This window comes from Temnothorax nylanderi, unplaced genomic scaffold (assembly GCF_030848795.1).
Source record: "Temnothorax nylanderi isolate EJ_2023f unplaced genomic scaffold, tnyl_v1.0 TNYL_tig0120_pilon, whole genome shotgun sequence".
Classification (NCBI taxonomy): Eukaryota; Metazoa; Arthropoda; class Insecta; order Hymenoptera; family Formicidae; genus Temnothorax; species Temnothorax nylanderi.
In genome coordinates, this window is record NW_027249182.1 from 46007 (window position 1) to 68286 (window position 22280).

At 38.4% G+C, this 22280-nt stretch overlaps 1 protein-coding gene across 1 annotated transcript; it reads left to right on the forward strand.

Annotated features, from left to right (window-relative positions):
- Positions 1-8484: 8484 nt before the first annotated feature.
- LOC139776449 (uncharacterized) lies at positions 8485-21656 on the forward strand. The gene is made up of 4 exons (XM_071713089.1): positions 8485-8797; positions 19717-19796; positions 19892-20033; positions 20502-21656. The coding sequence occupies exons 1-4, from the start codon at positions 8789-8791 to the stop codon at positions 20616-20618; spliced, it is 348 nt and encodes a 115-aa protein (XP_071569190.1). The 5' UTR covers positions 8485-8788; the 3' UTR covers positions 20619-21656.
- The last annotated feature ends 624 nt before the right edge of the window (positions 21657-22280 follow it).

A 22280-nucleotide genomic window follows, 5' to 3' on the forward strand; every position in this document is an offset into this window, starting at 1 on the left:
ATATATTTTATATTAGTGTCATGTAGGCTGATGTATTTTAATCTCGTATTCCTAAAAGCGCGTTCATCCAGTTGACAAGTCTCTCACTTTCCGAAGGCCCCGAAAACGGACTAGATCGTATATCCAGCCGAGAAGACAAATAACGCTTTATTGTCAAAACGAATGTCGTCGTTAGATGTTCTCGTTCTCGGCACATTGGAGAACCGAGTAATTCGAGCCGCACGCATTCACGCGTGCTTACGATCTTCCACCGGGCATATCTTATTGCTCGATTGATCCGGCCGAAATAAGTATTCGTTGCGCGTGGAAAAGAATGTTACATATGAAATATATAAAACTGAATAAAAAGATAAAGCAGAGATGATCACATTGAAGAAAATCTCTCTCTCGATTTTCTCCAGATAGAATAATTTCTCAGGCTAATAAGTTCGAGAAAGCGTAGAACGTTTCGAGAACAATGGAGAACAGCCAGGCTGTATCGAGAATCCTTTCAAAGCCGCAAAGACACCGTATTATCAGCTTTAATCCCTTAATTCTCACGTTTCGGTGCTCCTGGAAAGTCCCTCAATAAAAGATTGCGACGCGCGAAATAACGTCGTAAATTTCGCGGTCGAGAGGAACCCGTCGTTACCGCGATTATGAGTATATCGAAGTCACCGACCTCTGTCACCCGCGCGATCGCGCCGTCGTAATCATCTTTTTCTCGGTCCCTCTCGGTATAGATAGCAATGGTGAAGAAGGATCGATCGAATGCGACGTCGCAATTTTTTGGAGGCCACAGGAGGATTACGCAGAAACCGCTTCGGCTCCGGGAATCTATAAAGCTCACGATGCACGCGGAATGAACGGACGGCGCCAGCGCCCACGCAAAGCTCACACAGAGCCATAAACGCGCGATACACGTATATATAAGCTTCGTCCGTCAGAAAACTTGCGGATTGACCCTCCGTCGGTCTCGCCCTATTAGAAAAAATCCACCTCTTCGTTTTTCAATCTTTATTTGTTCGGACCTTTCATTCTTTAACCAGAAATGGGAAGGACGAGAAAGGAAATCCTTTGTGTGATCACGATGACGTTTCAAGGTTGCGAGAGACGTAATATATGGAATAAAAGTGAGAACTGAAGAACTTTTAATTGTGAGAAGTGTGGTGGGCGGAACAGATGCGAACAAAATAGTTACAATAATGGGAATATTAATCGACTCTACTGGCCATTATAATCGCCAAAATAGTTACATACTGGAATTTTCTAGCTTGAAGCTTCGTTATTCTAATTCTCGAAAAATTCTAAAGACTTAATTAACAGTCTTACCGTCATAAATCAGTTGTTCAAACAATTACCCGACAACTCATGCTGGCAGTTATTGTGTTTGAATCGACTTTTCCTAAAACTTTTCCTACGATTTCGCTTGACATCTTTAATCCCTTTAACGTTAAATATCCTTCGATTCTATAAATTTTCTATATTTAAGAATTTTGAGATTTCTGGATTCGGAGCTAAAGAAACGAAGGAGAAAAGAAAACCCGATCAAGAGATCGAGGAAAGAAATTGTTTAGGAAGGCGAACTTTGACTGGTTCACAGGATCTGTATTGCGTTATATAATACAATGTCAATTAAGTTAAGCGGCGAGTTACCGGGGGCAAAGAAAAGGCAAAGGTTCGCGATCGATGCGTTTCCGTCGCGCGCGTGCTGCCGATTGTCAACCAGCCGCTTAGCTGCATAGTGGAGGCATTGCGTAAGCGTGCGTAAGCGTTTAGATCGGTTGATAAATCCAATCCTCGGTAAAGTTGCGCGTTACAATGCGCTCGCTATATTGAAGAAGCTGCGAAAGTCCGGGAACGCGAAATTGTACCGCTTATCGCACAGTCGCGGAAGCATGCCGGCTAAAGTTCGTCGTCGTGATCGAACTTTAGCCGTTTCGATTCGGCAACCCTATTACTGCTTTCGATTAATTTTTTATTTCAGCTGTTCTTGCTCGTTTGTAAATTTTGGGATAACAGAATTTAAATATTTTGACGGAAATAGTTTGGTTTTCATTAGAAAATTTTGTAATCTTTGTTGCAATTTAAGAAGTTGAAAATTGAAGCTAATACGACACTTGAGTAATTTGCCTTTGAGATTAATAATGTCAACGCGATCCGTTGCAGTTAATTAAACGTTAAAGATTATTCTCAAGCCATCGAAATGCCTTTTCCTCTCTTTCTCTCTTTCTCCTTTATCTCTAGTAAGAGGAAGTAGTGCAGCTTTTTGAACGACGTCTCAATTTCTTTCGCAAAGTGAATCGCGACAACGGCGTCTTTTGCTGCAACATACCGAAAAGAAAAATCTCTGTCGTCGCATGAATTTAATACAGAAATTATAAAGTTTGTTTTGTAACTTCTGCGTTTGACGGATGGGAGGAGACAGACAAAGTTATTTTCTTCTACAGAGAAATGCCCCGGGTAGCAAGCTACCGTTATTTTGACGTCAATATTTGGTCGGTGATGTCATATACATGGATTAAGTGACGTATGTTTAACGTCATGTTTTAATACGTCACAAAAACTTTGTAAAATGACATCATATAGACGTTTAAATTAAACGTCTATATGATGTCATTGGGTAACTTTTATATCTCGTGGAATCTCATTGAAATCCATTTCATACATATTTATTTCTCATTGAAAACAAAAGACAAAAAACATACATATACTATCTTATAAATATATCGATTAATTAAACCATTTAATTGACGTATAATGCAGGCGAATTTCTTTTTCGGGTGAAATAACGTTTGCTATTCTTAGCGATGTATTTATAAGATAATGTATGTATGTTTTTTGTTTTTTGTTTTTAATGAGAAATAAATATGTATGAAATGTTTGAAAAGGATTTCAATGAGATTCCACGGGTATAATATAAAAAGTTATCCACTTTTTAATTCGCACTCGGCCCCGCCCTCGCTCAGGTTAAAACCGGCCCTGAGTTTAATTAACTATGTACTGCAGGGAAACTTCTTTTTCGGATGAAATAATGTTTGCTACTCTCAGCGATATTTTTATGTAATAATCAATTAAAGCAATAATTTTAACAGCAATGCTAATATAGCTATTAATTATAGATAACACAATTTTAACTACAAATGGTTTAACAAAATTAATTGGAAAACAATACATTTTATTTCAATCACTCTACTTATATGCATTTGATTCTAAAACATTAAGAAGCAATGTTTATAATAGAAATATTTGATTATTAATATTCTTACTTTATTTTTATGGAATAAACTTAATTTTAATGTTTCTGTTTTCTTTTTCTCAAATACATATATTTTATTATTCGTCGATAGAACTACAATTTAATTTCATTTGTTAATTGAAGTATAAAGATATATGTTTTAAAACGAATTAATTACATTCAGACATTTTTCATTGATATTACGTTCTGAAAAATTGTAAAGTTACATAAATTTTAACATTGTTAAAATGTGCCGTTTTATTTGTAACAATTAAAAATAAATATATTCACATGATACCTTTGATCGTTTGTATTGCACACAATTGCAACCTATCCTGAAAATACGTTTTTTTAATATAGTCTATAATGTAGATTTATTAGATTTCAATCTCTATTTTGTTAAAATATTTAAATTTTATTTTGTATTTTGTTCTAACTTTAAATTTGTTGTACCAAACCAAACGTGACAAACAAATTTAATGTTTTAAGTCTCGTTAAAGCCAGAATAACGTTGGTACAACCGGGCCTCAGTACATCAGTAAGGTATACCTAGAGGTAGATAGCAGGACATCTTAATGACGTATTATTGATGATTTTAGCCGTCATTAAGACGTTATTTGACGCCACTCTGCTACCTGTGATATTTTACTCATGTCACTGTGAGAGTTAAAATAACTTCTTATTGACTTTACTAATGACGTCCATAGTCTGTGACTTACACTGAGAAAACAATTTTCTTCATTTTAGTAAATGGAGTCACAGTTGTATATGCAAACTAATATTTACTAAAATGCAGAACATTTTTTTTGTCAGTGTAGGAGTGTCAAAATTACGTCATGTTTACGTTAACTTTAAGAATAAATGACGTAAAATTCGAAATAAGGATCACGTCATGACGGCTGTCTGCTATACCTGGAACTCTTCGCGTATTACGCGATATTTGCAAAGATATTTGCGAAAGTTTGAAAACAAGACACCATACGATATTCTCAGAATGCATTCATATGTTGTCTATCGATATTTCTGAATAATTTATCATCTTCGTTATGGCAGAATAAAATTGATATTGATGGTATTAATAATAATTCGCGAAAGAAAAACATCCTTATTTATTTCGTGAAATAAGTATTTTAAGAGCCAAACAGATTTTTCATCAGTAATATTCACAAATTGAGATAGAATTGTTTGTCAACGATTTATCATAAAATTATCACTATCGCGACACTTGAAAATTGATAAGAGAGTTAAAGTGATACATCTATGAATAAACTGCACGATACGTATAGTAATTTAGATAAGGATTAAATCTTCCTTTTTTTAATACGCTCACTAATTGCACATAAATTTATGACTCAATTTATCTTAGAGCGCAATTATGCAGCTCGGCATTTGATAAAAACAAGCGGAGCAACATTACCTCAGCAGCGAAGCTTCGCTTTCGCGCGTCTTCTCTCAATAATACGATAATTACGATAAAAATTCCATAAAGCGGTGTTAATCGGATCGCCAAGCTGCTGCAGAAGCTGCCCGCCGGCGATTGTGGCGAATCGGGAAAACGGCCAAAGGATACCGAGTACTTTGAGAAGACACCGTGCTCATCGTCACGGGGACATCATAACCACTTCTACGTAACGATTCCGTTTATGAATACCGAATTACACAGATCCTTCGGAGAAATTAGAGACGAAGGCGCCGCGAAGTCTGTGTTTCTCCGGTTTCTCGTCTCCCGTTGACGCGCGCACAGTTCGCCATTAGTGATCATCTTTGTTCGTTGTTAATTTTCTTATGACATTAAAAGAGAAAAACTTATTCCATAAAAAAAACAAGTGGAGTTAGACGATGGAACTGAGACCGAAGTCATAATAAAAAGTAAGTAAAATTGATTTTTATTTTATTATTGATATATATTTGTGATTGATTATATTTATTTTATTAATGATACTATAAACCTCGAGAAAAAAAAAGTTTCGAGCTGTTTTCCTCTTTTATTGATAGTTTTACTAAATAAATTCTGTAATTATTAAGATCGAAATGAAAATTATGAATATTATGTCTGCGAAAAGACGCAGTTCTTGTGGCATTTTCATTCGTCATCTAATGGTAAACGTAGTAACAGAGTAATTCCATTTCCAAGAATAACAAATCGGAAAGAAATGAGAAGAGAAAAACGAATTTCGCAACACAAGGGCGATAAACAGTCTCGTTTGATGTAAGTATCCGAGCGACTGGCAAGTTATGCCTTTCATCCAATGGATCGTTACGTGACTCTTATACATATACCTACAGGTGAACGTGAATCGCTTTGGGTTTTCAATGATGCGTTTTATCGCGACGCTTTATCGGGGCGGTGCGTTGCACCGAAGGCTGTGCTCGAAAACTTCACTCGGGTGCACACCAGCGTCGTTCTGTCCTTGTTCGACTTTTAGTAAATAACAAAGATAGAATGACGCGGTGCGCACCCGAGAGTAAAGTTTTCGAACGCAAGCCGAAATCGTGACATAATTTTTATATGTTCATATAAATTGCCCGCGGCACGGCGTTCTCAATTAATCACACGTGCGTTTTATCGCTTTGTTGATATGATTGATGTGTTTATCAAATTAATCGACATGTACGGCAATTTTGCTATTTATGATCGCGCCTTTATTTACGACTGCAATTGTGACTCATGCGTATTTTATGCATCGGGGCCTTGAAACGTTAATACGTTAAAAATCCTATCGTAGCCCATATAGCGCGCAGAGATGGCCGCTTATCTTAATTAATCTGGCTGGCTATTGGGAGAGATGCACGAAATACGGCCACATAACTTGTCAAATCAACGTGACGGCCGTGAAGAAACGAGGTATATATTATGCGAGCGTAATTTTATTGCAATATAATCAAACCGATTATTTCAAATATAATGTCGCCTGAGTGCTATTGCGTGCTATAAACTTCCAATACCTGAATTGTTCTTGTTAATGAAGAAAAAAGAGAAATAACATGTAATATACAATAACGACAAATAGGATTCGTGTGAAAACGTTTCGACGATCCGCGTTTCTATATTGATGTCGTTTGGCATTCTTTATTTTTATCTTTATCTCCTTTCTTTATATAACATAACGCTGCTATAAAATGTAATCCTATTATAAAATTCTAAAATAACTGTACATTTGTGCATGAGCGCAATTTCTTCACGATTACAGTGCAGCTTTGATGCGTCGTTCATCGTATGTGCTATTATACCCCCCTGTCGGCCTATACATTTGTTCATACTACTTAATATTCCGAGATGGAACGGATGCAGGCGTATAATCGTCCGAAAATAGATTTATTTCTCTCGTTATATTGACATCCGACAGGTCTCGTTTGTGCTTTTCGACGAGATCGAAGCACACGAGCGAGCGTTAATTATCTTTAATCGATCGATCGGATTCCCGCGATTGTTACGCAATTGTTACGCGGATCGCGCGGTTGTTACGCGGAGATCCTTTTCGAGGACAGTGAAGAGAGAAATCCGAGTCCGCAATAAAGATATAACTACAATGTTGATAGATATCGCGGTCCATATCATAAAAGATCGCGACGAGTCTCGCGTCCCGTTGCATATACGCTTATAAAATTCTTGGAAAATTTTTATACGCCGTTTGCAGGATGGTGGTAAAAATTAAAAGGAAGGAAAAAGAGAACGCGGACCGCTTTTCTCCCTTTGGAAGCGAGCTCGCGCAGGATTTTCTTGCATCGCCGTGAGTGGGATCGCGGTTTATACGTACGCAGATTGTGAAATCAACGTTCGTTTGTGCGGTAGAAATCCCGCGTAAGCAACGGTGATTCTCGTCAGAGAGATTACGATTCTTAAGAATAACCTTTTGCGCTTCGCGGATCGCATCGATATCTCGTACAGTATTTTGTGTTGCGTGTGCGTGGGTGTGCTGCGCATCACTCGCGGCATCGTAATTGCACCGAATGCGCATTCACGGTCGTCACGCATGTCTCGACAATAAAGTATACAGTTTGTCACAAACAAATCCATGATCTATCATAATCTTTGCCTTCGATTACTACGATTAAATCCCGGCGATGCGATCCCGGCGTCAGTTCGACCCCGATAAGTGAAGGGTATCGCAATTTTGTGATAACAGATTCGAAAATAATCGTATTTTTCGATATTTCCTTTGAGAAAGGAAAAATTGTATACAAAGTTACGAAGATATATTAGAGAAGGTTAAAATAAATCTTCATTTTTTTTCTGGTACTTTGTAAGATATCATTTTATCTTTCTTACTTTGTAAAATATTTATATTTTTATATTATAAAATATTATAAAAAATTATCTTCTTATCTCATATAGCGGTTTAACAATAATTATACATCTATGCGTGCGTGAAGATTTGAGCATATCAAGGAAACACTTTCCCAAATACTGAAACTTTAGAATACGGAGAAAAGGACACAAGACTTTTTGCGACGAGATGAAAGATCTCCCTTTATTTCGTAAAAGAACCGAATAATGAAACCACTGTAATTTTTTACTGCACGCACCATTTGATGCATTTTACCCGCAAAAACCACCGCAGAAATGTCAAAGTCGAAACCGTAAAATTCAACCTGGGTTGCACAACAATAGGGAAATATTCCATGACGCTGAAGTATCTAATTTTTTTTGCGAGAGATATAAATAAAAAGGGGCGAGCCTCGGGCTATCGATGGAAGCGCATTCGAAGGAAACCCGTCGCGACTGTATATTTCTGTCGCTTAACCACGGTCACCTTTCACTCTACGACAATGGAAATCCCCCTTGTACTCTTGTAAGGACGTTATTTACGAGCTGTTTGTACCTGAAGCATGCACGTCCGCCCTCGTAGCTGCAACAATCACGTCTCTATCTCTCAGTCGCGACTTTTCATTTCAGTTTTGCACGAATGAAATTTAACCTCCCCCCCTCCCTCTCTCTCTTTCACTATCCTGTCATACCTTTTGGGTGGAGACCGCGGGTGATGAGAGTGACGTAAAAGGATACGGTGCCACGATACACACCCTCGGACGAGCAGGAGGACGAGCAGAGGAGGAACGCGTACGTCCATCGGCGACGGTGGTGGTGGATGCGTGGCGCCCACCACGAGAGAGCCGATCCGCTCTTGCTCTCTCATTGCGAGCTCCACGAAGAACGGGGGGATAGGAGAGAGTAGGGGGTGGGAAAGAGCGGCGAGGGGGATGAGAGAGCGAGAGAGAGAGAGAGAGAGAACGAGTCCGCGGTATAAATGTAGCCCGCGCGAGTACCACCAATCATTCGCCCTCTGACCTCGAAACTCACAGAGCTCTTTCTGGTGTCTCTCCTCTCTGGCTGTCTCGCGGTACCGAAACGTACCCCCTGCGTACCAACTACTACCACGCCGCAAGGATCATCCCCGCTCCCACGGTCCACCCGATCGCCCGGCAATCAGCCGTCACCCGTGACGAGATCCGCGACTCGCGAAGAAGAGGAAGAGGAAGATTAAGGCGGGCCCCCGAAGACAAACGGGACCAGTGCTACCGTGGTTATACAGCGAGAGAGACAGCAGAGCGCAAGTTCCCCTCGTCAGCAAGATGACGATCGTGAGTATCCAATGAATAATCAATTCAAATTATCTGTCATATTATGTGTTAAATTTTTGAGGGCCTACTACCAATTGATCAAATTAATTAAATCATCAATTTATATTTGCTCCGTGAATAGAGCACGCTTTCTCTCTCCTTGTCGTTCATTTCTTCTTCTTCTTGTTTTTTTTAAATCGCCTTTTCCGTTCTGCCGTAAATCTAGGAAATAACTGAACAATTTTGAATCAAAATCCATTCCGAAAGGTTTTGTAATACGTGCCCAGGTGTTTAATCGCAAACGATATCGATTTCTTTTTCTTTTCTTTTAATGAAGCGGCATAACAAGGCGAGACAGAATTTGTACTCGCGATCGTGGCAACGAGAGTAGTTTTTAATTACCGGAATCGGTAATTAACGAGTAAATGTCTCGAAGACAAAAGGAGAAAAGATTTTCGACGACGCGAAGAGGCGCGACGCTTCTTGCGCTCATCATTTTTTCTTTTTCGAGAATCCGGATAACGTTCTGTTTTAAATTTAACCAACAAGAATACGAGGCAACTTTTAAACATCCGCGTCTTCAATAACGTCGAGTTGTAAAAGTCAGTATCGGTACTAAAAAGCTCGGTGGAAAGTTCGGAGAGCAGTTCGTTTATGGAAGACGATTAGTCGTCGTCGTCGATCGCGTTGCGGACCGGACGCGGGATATACGATGCTCGGGACGCGCGTACACGAGTTTTAGTTTCGCATTCGCAGCGAGGAAGCAATCGAAACCGAAAGGGCGGAAAAGTGTATCTCGTTTCGCTGATGCATCGCGATGAGTCGTAACGTACATTCCGCGGAGATGACCCCGCGAAATTTCCGAATTACTGTCGCCTGATGGTGAGTAGATCGATGGCATTTCGAATTATTTTCACGGCGAGAGAGAAAGAGAAAGAGATAGGGTGTTTCCTAACAAGAGTATATATTTCCTAACAAGTAAAAGTATCGTATGCGAGCTTTTTTCAGGCTGAGATAAATTTCCCGCGATGACGCGCAAGGTTCCTGTTTCATCTAATTCACGTTCGCATCCACGGAGTACGTTGAAATATTTCGCGCAACTTTCGACACTTGAGATTTACAAATAATAAATGTATTTGACAGAGATACGCACGGCGTTTCTCAGATTGTAGTAGATCCGCCCTTTACTCGCTCGGATAATTCTTCGCGTTGCATTCGCGATCAAAAGGGCTTATATTAAAACGGTTCTGTCACGGAGACATTTTTGGGAATTGAGTCACGTCAAAGGGAAACTCTGATGTAAAACGGATGTTGATTGGGGGAGACTTCTGACAATATGCATCGCGTTCGCAGCAACAGTTTGTCGAATAGTCTACGAGCTTGACATATTATCGTCGCTGTAGCAATGTGTCCTAGTACACGAAATGTCATGTACACGAAATTTCACGGGCCATATTGTGTCGCAAACTTGTTAAACCAGATAAAAAATGACGAATCATTGCCCAATCAGAAAATATGGCACATTTTAGAAAAAAAAATAACACTTTGAACGACACTTTGAACGATACTTCGTACCACATAAAATAATATAATAAATGCGTTATTTAATATTTGAGAAATATTTGAGGAATATTATTTTACAAATTTATATTATATATTGATAATTAAATTGATAAAATTATATAAATTTAATCGTAATAACAAAATTTTACGAGGTTATGAATAATTTTTAGTTATATTAATTACGATATTGTCGAGAAATAATTATTCACACTTTCCGAGCATTTTGCAAGTAGATATTTATTTTCGTCATAAAAATCTCAGAGTTTTGTGTTTCTTGGTTCACATATCAGAGCCGCGAGTCACTTTGGATTCACCATGCGTGTATTGTCGAGCGGAACTAACGAACCGCATACGCGTATCAAAGGGCAAATGTAAGCGTTGCGGATGCTGGAGACATTACGTCTGGTCCGAGTAGTCGCCAGAGAATGTATAAAGTTTCCTTATTCGCTGCCAGTTAGACGCATATGTATACGGCGACCGTGAACGAAACGGCGCGGCTTCGTGATTTTATGACGAGTGTTTCCGTTAACGTTAAACTTCCGACGATACTCCATCTCGCCAGTTAAGCGTTTCTTCTGGGATAATAATTTCTTAAGCGTCTCCACGTTAATCCGGATTGGAATATTAGTGGAATATTAATATTAATATTATCCTAGAAGAAAACACTTAATCGGCGGGAGAGAGTATCGTCGGAAATTTAACGTTAATGAAAAATCCACGTTAATCTGGAATCTTATTATTAATATTAATATTCTACGATTCCGGATTAGACCCTTAAGAAATTATTATCCTAAAAGAAAACACTTAACTGACGTGAGGGAGTACCATCCCTACCGCGCGTGTTATTATCGATAGAGCTAAGAGCAGTTGAACACTGAGCTAAATTAAAACAATAAAGCGTATAACGATGTAGACGAGATAAACGAAAATGGATAGAGACTTTTACGATTGAGCATCAAGTAATAATACTTGACGTTCCATCCCCGGCCGGGACGGAAACAAAGAACTCGAGAGATTATTTAGAAAAACATCCCCGCGGCGCGGGCGTTTTGGCTGACCGACTTTCAAGAGAAAACAATTTCGAATCGAAGCGAGCAAAAGTAAAAATCAGCAAAAATCATCCCCTCTCGTGATATTCCCGCCTGCATGAAGTTGGACGATGATCTACGAAAATCGCCGACGGACGATATGGACCCACGGGCAAACCCTTTATCGCGGCGGAGCGAAACGAGGCCGGAGGACAGAAAAAGGGAGATATAAATCGCGCGGTAATTAATGAATAAAAGAACCGGAAGGAACGGGAACCCGTCACCACGCGATTTCGCTCGCGTCGCGATGATAAGACGGGGGAAAAACCGAATCGACGTATGGCTCGGTGACGACCAGCGATGATCGGCGATATAGCGGCGGGGAAGCGGCAAGGGGGAAAAAAGAGGGGAGGAAAAAAAGGAGAGACGTCCGCGACGCTTTTTGTGTGCCAGACGGAGAGACGCCACGACGTCCCACATCCGAGACGTTACCGCGAGGCGATACCGCCGGGTTCCCTCTCGTTCTCCCCCTCGCGTGGCGAAGCACCCCTTCTCCGCGTGAAAGGGGGTGTTTCGCACCCCGTCACTCCATCCTGTCCCGCTTCCGATCTCAGCTCGTTTCTCTCTCCTCGATCTCGCTCAATTCTCCGTATTCTTTTCTCGTTATCCGCCGTTTTCCCCTGCCTTTCCTGCGCCACCCGATAACTCCTACGCACTCGAAAACGCGTGTCATTAACTCGCCAATAAAGCCGCGATCGAGCGAATCTGCCGCGCGATTACGCGGCGGAATCGAGTCGGGATCGTTTGTCAGCATCAAGCCGTCGGAAAGAAATCGCGGTGACGTCCCGCTTCTTCCGGAGGGGGAGCTTTAAAGCCCGAATAATCGTAAAGTATTTATGAATTACAGACGCAGAAGCTCGGATACATTGTTAAATTTGTAATGTGAAATTATACTCAATTTGAGTAATTTTAATCATTGCTATCATTCGTATTGCTAAATCATTCCTATATAGGTCGTCACTGCCTACTCAATATATCGTTAATTTAACTAAAACATTAGAGTTGAAATAATACTGTTTTGTGTTAAAATAATAAATTTTAACACACACGTGGTAGTTAAAAGTAACAAAATGTTACTTAACTCAAGGGATTGGTTTGAATTTCATCCTTTAATATTTAACAGTATATTTCAGACTATTTTATCGTGCTGCCGCTTTACCCCCCGTCTCTTTATGCACGTTAGGTGACGCAAAGTGCTAGCCAGATGAACCATGCACTTTTATGTGACTGAGACTTTGAACGGAGTTTCTTTTGTTTTCTTTCTACTCTTTTCACTTGCGCAAATGTAGTTTTGCTACTGGATTTGAGATAGCTGAGCTGATTGGGTTTTCGATATTTTATAGTGAATATGCAGGATGTACCCGAATGGTGTCTTAGAACTTCTAAGTTAGAAGTCGATCCTTTGACCGATTTTTTAAATAAAATGAAGGTCTCATCGTCTGTAGCGATCTTTCAATGTTTTGTATTCAAGTTCTTAGGAAGAGAGCTAACCGCACAATCTCTGCCAAAGTTTTTTATTTCTCGCATTCCATTATTTCCAACATAAAATTGTCTCTAAACTTCAAAGGATCCTCTCTCTAAAATCTTCCTCGTCGGAGGCAAATAAATTTCGATGATATTTTTCTCCGCGTTTTTCTTGTTTCGATGATAACAATCGTTGCAAAATACTTGATTCGCATACTTACATCGCATAAGTAAAAGCGCAATAGTGCGTTATCGTGCCAGGGAAAAAAAAAAGAATATCAATTTGTTATTGTTTCGCGAACGCAAAACACGTCTGCGAAATAATGAAATTCACTTAAGGGAGGAAATGTTGTTTTCGAAAACGGAATACGAGAGAAAAATTTATTTCCCCGGCACTGCGAAGAAATAACCCACCGCGACGACGGAAGACGAGCGTAATGGCCTCATAAATTACAAACTGCAAAGCGAAACAATATATCGGCTGAGATATGCATCGCGGAGGAGAAAAGTGCAATTGAACTTATGCGGCGCGAAAACAACGCGTTGGCGGTAATCCCCCGCGGCCGCGTAAAACGTCGGCATTTAATGCCGCGGGTAAGCCCGAAAGCCGCCAATGAAATTGTATCAATTTCCGTACTTCGCTTTACAAATCAGCTTTCGCGGGGCGCGTGCGGCTTCACTGCCATTAGCATGCACAAACAGTGGATAGGGTTCCCCCGAAAATAACGAGTGTTAATTCGTACGCGCGCCGATCTACCGTCCTTGGTAATTGATATCGCCGCAAAGAAGCAACAAGCGGGCGAATAAAAAAAGCAGTATGTAAAAAAACGAACCCCCTGTACACACATCTGTCCGATAACTCCGATATTAAAGTCTGCGGACTTTGGAGAAAGAGTAAAAGATACAGCCCGTCGATAAAATTAATTTTTCACTCGTGAAAAATCGCAAAAATTGGTTATCAGCATATTCTGGGATATTATTAAAAGAAGGAAAGCAAGATCGGTTTAATTTTTTAAAACTATATCGCGATAAAATGTAGAGAAACTCTAAATTAAAATTATATCAAGAAGCCTCAGAGAGGAATTTTCGTCCTTCTGTAATAGGATACACATATTAGTATTTTCACATATTGGTAAGTTGATATTAGTATTTTGATGTTATAGTATTGTATTTTTGGTCTGTCTCAATGTCACATTTGATTAATCGTTGATTTAATTCGCGGTTTATTGGGAAGCTGCTTATTATTGCCAAATATATGCATTATTATTCATCTATTTACAATTCATTCGAGACCTGTGTGCAGCAAATTGTTCTATATATATTACTGTTTACATTTTACATATACAGTATAATACCTAATCAGACTGACTTTCGACAGTACTTGCATAATTAATGATAGATTAATGACTTGCGTAGGACCGAATTCGTACCAAGCTTTCTCAAATGTCGCTTATTTCGAAATTATTGTGCTGTATTATTAATAAGTGCGGTGAGATGGAAAACGTGATAATGTTAATTATTAGTCAGTAAATATTCCATTATATTCAAAACACTTCTTTTTGCGGCTCAACATGCTTAATTTTGTAACAATCTATTACCCTTACAGAAATTTAATACTGTAAGTGATTATTTGGCTGGTGATTAATTACTTATTTCGAGTATTAAAAGTACTGTTTTTAATGATTTTAATACTTAAAATAAGTAATTAATTACTAGCCAAATAATCACTTACAGTATTAAATTTCTATAAGGGTACTTGATGAAATAACTGGGGAAATACACAAAAAGAAAAAGACAAATTGATAAGAAGCGTAGAAAAAAGTTGTAATTGGTGAACGTGCGCTGTTATCAGTGGCGTACTTTTTACGAATTGATAACAGTATCGCGTTGAAACTCGAACACCTGTTTTCGTACGGTGATTATACCGCTGAAATCATTACTAGTTTACGATCGTATTTCGTCCATTCGATAATTATAATTGTCTCTTGGGCGAATAACATAAATTATTCGCCGGTGATTGAAAGATACCCACATACCGTGTGTTCATTGTGACCTTTTGACAAAGAACAAATGTTGTACCAAATCTGGGATCGTCCCACGCGATTTCTGCCTGCGTCGCTGCAAAATGTTTCGCCAAACGAGCTAAACAAGACTTGCCGGGGAATTATAAGGTTGCGCTGTTTTCAAAAATGAGATCATGTCCCGTGCAGCCGGATTAACAAGGATGAGTGGTCGAAACTCGACACCGTGCTATCCGTAAACGAAGACGGATGCGAGTTAAGGTTGCCAACGCACGACATGTTGCTTAATAATTAATATCATCCTCAAGGCTGAAGTATCGCGAATATCGTGATCGTGTCATCGCGTTAGTTCGTATTTGTCTTCATTTATACGCGACTCACGAGCTCTAATAACGCGCAGCATTCTTTAGTCGTGTAATCCCTTGACAAACGTTGCTTTCTAATTAAGTTAACAATACATGATGTTCTTGGCACAACCAGACGATCCGCATTCCATATTTTGCTATTCCAATTATTTATATATTTAAGATAACGCAGTAATTTCTCATTGAAATTAACTAACTTTTAATTAACTTCGTTTTTGTTTTATACTTATATTATAAATTTTGTATGATTTATTATTCGCTATAAAATCGGCGTTTTGCTCGTATTTGCCTTATGTTTCAAATTAATTAACGTTAAAGACTCCTAAGACGTCTTCAAATTTATTTTGTGAAGTCAACGGTCTGTATAACACGATATCATCAATAAAGAAGTTAATGTATTTCATTTCTTTATTATAATTTTGTTGGGAGTTACGATTTTCTTAGGTGAAAAGATATGGTTCCCGATGTTTGAGTTTGTCACGTGTAATCGAATCGATTTTCGAGTTACGAGAATCGGATCCTTATTAAACGCGTAGCAATCCATTTGCATAATTTCCGCAATTACGATAGCCGCCAATTAACTAAAATCGGCTGTGTGCACGACATTATATTATCGTGCCGGCCGCGTGTCGTCGGCGCGCTGCCTACTCCCGCCGAATGGGCTCTTTGATAAATTTTGTGTTAATACGCGCGCATATCAAGTTTATATTTCCACACATTCATACGCGGATCAAATGACAAAACATGAATGAACGCGTGCGTCGTTTTCAGATATTTACAATGTTCCCAGCTTATTTAATGATAACGAGATGCGGGAATATGAGTAGATTACCGCAAAATTTGCACAATTTATCAAGCGTTATATTGATTTAATTATCTGAACATTTCTAGAAATATTTCAAGTTGATGAACGAGAAGTCAAAAAAAATAAATCCTCGCAGAAAAAAAAGAAAAAACGTAGGAAACGGAGTTTTCTGCATCGGCTACTTTATCGCAACTCTCTTCAACTTATCAAGGACGTTTTCACGAAGATTTAATATTTTAAATACCTCGAAAACGTACGCACGCGCTTCTCTGTCCCATATTTTATGTAGAACGATAGGGGCAACATACCCTAAGAGGAAACATACCTGGAAGCGATGTTATTAACTGTATCGCTTATCAGGATAGCATAAACTGTCATTTGCGCTAAACTGTTATTATACAGTGAAACTTCTCGCGCGATAACAATCGGGAGCTTTCGAATATGCCTTCCTATCACTCCCCTGTACGAGGCCTATGTGGAGATACACATAGATTACAATCAGGTTAAATGGCAAGCGAACAAAATTAGATATAACTCGCGTTTAATCAAAGTTCCTTTTAATTAGATATTATAGTTGTAAGCTTAGGAGGTAGAAACTTCGGATGTGTTTATCGAAAATGCGGTAGAAAAAATTCTTTTACATTTTCTCTATGAAATTTATGGGATACAATTTGGAATTTAAATTTGTAATCTCAAATCATACTCAATTTGAGTCATTTTTAACCATTCTTGTAGATCGCCACTGCTTCTACTCAATATGTCGGTAATTTAACTAAAACAATGTTAATTTAATTAAACTAATAGAATTAAAATAATACTATTTTGTGTTAAAACAATAAATTTCGACACACATGATAGTTAAAAATAACAAAATATTATTTAACTCAAGGTATTGCTTTAAATTTTTAATATTTAATATTTAATATTTAACAGTGTACAATGCTTAAGAATGTATATAGAAAAATTAAAGTAGGATAGGTACCATATATTGAATTAAAAATTAAAAACTGTATAGTGGAAAACGGCTGGTCTGAAAGATAAACAGAAGAAAAAGAACGCGAGTATCGATAACGAATTACAATACTTTACAGCAAAGGACTTTAAGAGAAGGCAGAAATCTCTGAAGGCCTGGATTTCTACTGACGCACGCAATTGGAAATGATTTAATTGCCGTTTGCCAGTGTACCTGATGACTGCATATTCGCGTACGGTTTCGAATGAGTTTCTTAAACGGGTTTCTTCGGCAAGGAAACATTCCGTCTTCGCTTTGCATTTGTTAAACATTTAATTATTGAATTACGTGCGTTTCTCTTCATGCTCTCTCTTACCACGAAATAATTTTAAGAGAATAAAATTCACACAAACTTCAATCATCAAAATCTTTTTACCATGCGTCGAAAGATTCTCATTTCGAATTACTTATTAGCGGAAGAAACATAAAAGGAAATATCTTCGCGTACTCTATAAACACACTTGATTCGTAGCTAAGAAAAACGTTCGCGCTCGAGATATTCCATTGTAAGATACGGATAAAAGTTCCTTGAGAAAGAGGGAGAGAGAGAGAGAGAAAGAGAGAGAGAAAAAGGCGGAGAGAAAGAGAAATTAATATACGTGCCGTTCGCAGATGCAACCTATTTATTTATTGATCCACATTATAAACGAATATCGAGAAATAATCTCGGCGATGTTTATGCCGGAGTTTCCAGCGGGTCTCCGGGAAACGAGGGAAATTCATTCTCGTATGACGTATTCTAAAAACGAAATTCTTATGAAACACCTATTTACGACATGTGTGCTACGTGATCGGTTCAACTTCGTTCAATAACGTCGAGGATTGACACGGCGACTCGGCTGCCGATGGAGAAAAAGATATATTAAAATAAATAAGCGGTAAAACATATAATAAGCGGCTATTCCTGCCGTGGAAAAACACTTTTTATCCCGCCGTGTGGCATTTTTTAATTTTTATTAGTTTTTTTTCATTTATCAATTTCTTTCTATTAAGGGGATAGATAACATTGACAAAATAAAAAATGTATATATTTTTTTCGAATTCAATATTTTATAATTAATATTTATATTAAATCAAATACTCAGAATTTTTTATTTCTTATATATTTAATTTAAAATAAGATCTATTTTTTCGCTTGTCAAGGTTGTTTATCCCCTTAATATCATTAGCTGGGGAAGTTTGTTTAGAAAATCTGGAAAGATTGTAAATAAAATTAAGTGTCTTTTCTTAGAAACTCTCGAAATAAAAATTCTCTCTGTTTGGTGTTTTTTAAGGAAAATTTCGAAAGCTGGTCTTCTCCGCATATGTTGCGAGATCGAGATTCAGGCTTGAATTTACAGAGCTACAATGTTGTTTTACGAAATTATTTACAATTACCGAATCTTCTTAATGCGGAGGAAAATTCAGATATTGCTTGAAGTCTATTATATAGCTTTAAACGCTTGTTTAAATACTATTAAATGACAGCTATAAATACGTGCTTGCACGATAAGAATTCTGTTGCAAGAGAGACCCCGAGAGTTCCCCGTTATAAAAGAGGCCCCGAAGTCACAGCCGTGATAAATATAGATTACATCGTCGGCTAAATTGGAATCGAACAATTTTCCGATCTGATGGCGAACTTTACGCAACGATCAAGGTCCATCGGCTGCTCTATTACGTAACGCACGCGGGCAAAACGCCTCACGTTTCGTCGCCGTCGGCGTCGCCGTTTAGCGCTAAACGCGGCGCGGCCGAACGCGATATCGTTTGATTATACGATATCGCGCAAATATTAGACCGATTTACGCTTGGCATTGGATAAATGAAATTCAAAATTAGACCCGGGCTTTGTACCGCGGCACGCCTTCAAAATTCATCCGACACAATTTTATCGCTCCGGCGCCGACCTTTCCCCTTTGCCGCCGCGTGCGGAAAATCGAGTAAAGTCCAGGAAGCGTGGGCAAAACCTTTGCGGCCCTCGCAATAACCGAGAATGTCTCCGGTGAAAATAATAATACGACGCTGCAAATTGGCCGCGGCGCAAATGGTGGTGTTTCTCGCGTCGTTTTCGCCGCATCGGCAAATAAATAGCTGCGCGAATATCGATTTCGCGGAAGAACGGCAGCTATTTGACCATGGTGACCAAACGAAATGACCTTTCGTCGTGGTTCTGTCACTCATTAGGACGAGTCCTGTTTTTTTTTGTTTCCTCGTAAAGATGCTTTTCCATATAGTGTCGCGTAAAAATCAGCTGTATTTCATCGGCGAACGATCCGCTGCTTGCGCGAAAGGAGAGAAAGCCCTCTCCTAACTCCTTATTCGTGTCGTCGATGTCAATTTGGCCACGTCAAACCAGTTAAAAGGCTTAGCGTTGATTGCCGCGCACTTTGCGCTGCAAGCTCATTATGAGTTCATTAAAATTTTGTCGATAACTTAACGCGAATCATTCTTCCCTTGGCACTCCCGATTATCCTTACGTACAACCTGACCTTTTAGACGGATAATTAATAACTTGGGAGTTATTAATAAATGGAAGGGCTGTATGCGATTCGAAAACAGCGCAAAAACGCAAGGAATCGCAAAAGTGTTCCTGTGACAAATTCCTAATTCACGCTAGATAATATCTTAATTCTTTTTCAGACGTTTGTGCAGCGATCCTTAATTATCTTCGCCGTTCTCCTCTGCTATTACCAGTCCTGGGTCGGCGCGGTGAACTGCGAGTAAGTGTCGTATTCATAAGCTTCTTTCTCTTCTCCCCGTGTCGCTGGAAGATAAACGGAACCGTAGGATATAAATCGCGGGGTCACTGTTGTAGGGACGAACCCTATCACCCGTCATGCCGAGGTTCACAGGCGAGGAAGCGCTTGGTACCCTTACCTGTTATGCGCGCTATAAACTGCGAGGAAGGAGACTGCAGGTTCCCCAGGATGAAATTTTTGATCGCGATTCTCGACGACGTAAGTAAAAGCTTTCGTCATTCGGAGCTGGCAAAGTTGGAACATTCGTAAATGAGAGAGAGAGAGAGAGAGAGAGAGAGAGAGAGAAAAGAAGAATCTTATTTTAACCATTTCTTTCCAATTCAATCAATCTGTTTCTTCTCATTTTGCAATATTTCTGCTAAAATATAAAAATATAACTAAGCCAATATTTTAAAACTTTAAAAAACTCGGCGAGAAAATTAAAATTTGTTGAATATTTAAAAAGTTTTACCCATTAATAATTAAATAGATGATTAAAATCAAATCCAAAAAGGATGTTATAAAATCTGTCTCTCTTTCTCTCTTCCGTCTTCGTTCCTCTATTGAAGATCGTTTAATTAGGATTTGGATTTTCCATTTATTTCATAAATTTCAATAAATTTTAATAAGACTAATGCTTATTAACTCAGATAGAATTAATTTATGGGGCTTTCTCGTTTATTCTAGACTCCCTATAGGAACAATGAAGTTCATCCTTCCAACTCCGAAGCCAACTCTATCCATTCGCGCAAGAACAGGTTGCGGGTGGAGGACTCGAAGGATGCGTATCTGGACGACTATTGATTCGACGATCACTGAATATTATGTCGGCGTGATTCGCACAGAGATGACTGACCGATCGCAACTTTTCAGACATATTACTCGTCCGTTCGATTACTTTTTATTGTATTATCCAGCTTGATTCTCTCTCCACACATACACACACACACACACACACACACACACACACACCGTGTTTTCCCTGATATATCATCTCTTCTCCTTTTTCCTTGTTTCCTCGCAAATCTGGCAGCGATAAAGTTACATGCGTACACGCATGTTGTTAGCACATTCTTGACATTCTGACTGTTTCGATAATAAACACTTGAACTCGCACAACGGAAACGGCCAATTTACTGTCTCGATCTTGTAGAAAAATAATTATAACGTCCGCATGTGAAACAATTTACGATGTCTTTCGCGTCTTAACCCTTTAAGCATCCCGTTAATATTCTTAAATGTGGCGTAGAAAGGTGAACGCTTTAAAATAGTGTCGAACGATTTCGATTCGATCGATTTCACGGGAATTAATTAGGCGGGGTGTACACACAACTTGTCACTTAATCCCTTGCCCTTTTAATGACATATATTTCAGCTCGCCGTGCATTCTATCAATAATTTTGGAGACTGAGCGAGATTAAATTACCGAGCGTTATTAAATTTCAAACTGTCCTCCCGACTGTTATTTCAGCGGATATTTAATTCACGCGCTGGGAAGGATCGAAGATCGTAAGGCTAATTGACTTGTATGTGCTCATCCGTGTACTTGTGTGCGTAAGGCGCGTGCATAATATTAAAATATACCGCAGGTGAGATCGGCCATACAATCGAGTTATTGTACATAAAGAGATTATATGTAAAAGGATCGATATAAATTATATATGTTGTTCCAAATTGTGTTTCGATTATATTTCAAATAAAGTATATGTACATACTTGATAAAAAAAAAAGGAGGCTTGTTACATTATGCGTATACTTTCGGCAGCTGAACGTGTATTCATTGCATCGCACAACACCCAATAAACTTCGATCACGGCATCGATATATTTATTGCTGTGGAAATTGTGAGTCTTTTTGGAGAAACGGAGCCTGCGATATTATTGCGTTAATTGCTGTCTACATTTCTGCACGTATTACTTTTATTATTTTATTAATATGACGATCCTCATTAAATTGAGGATTAATATCAGACAGAAAGTCGTTTTGCAATATTTTATGATTTCTACAATGTTGCATTATTATTTTTATTATCTTATATTATTTAATATAAGTAAATAAAATAATGAAATATTGAATTAAGTAGATTAAGTAAATTAAGGGTTAATCGGATATATTAAAGTTATTTTGTAAAGTTTTTTGAATTTGAGCTCTTCGAGCTTGAAGATTTGAGTTTGTGATGCGATTCTCATCCATTATTTACTTTTCACAAAACATAATTATTCTTTTTCCTAAAATTGAAATATATTCTTATAAGAAAAAGAAAATATTTTTATAAGATGGTATCGTTTTTATGACAATTGAAATTATTTTCTGCGAAAGAGGAAGCCATTTTTATGTGCTATGGAAATTGTAAAGAAATAAAGTCAGCGATATTAGCGATTGCTATTAGCTATTATTTTCACAGATTATTACATTATTACATTATTTTTATTATCTTCTTTATATAATAAATTAAGGAAAGCTATT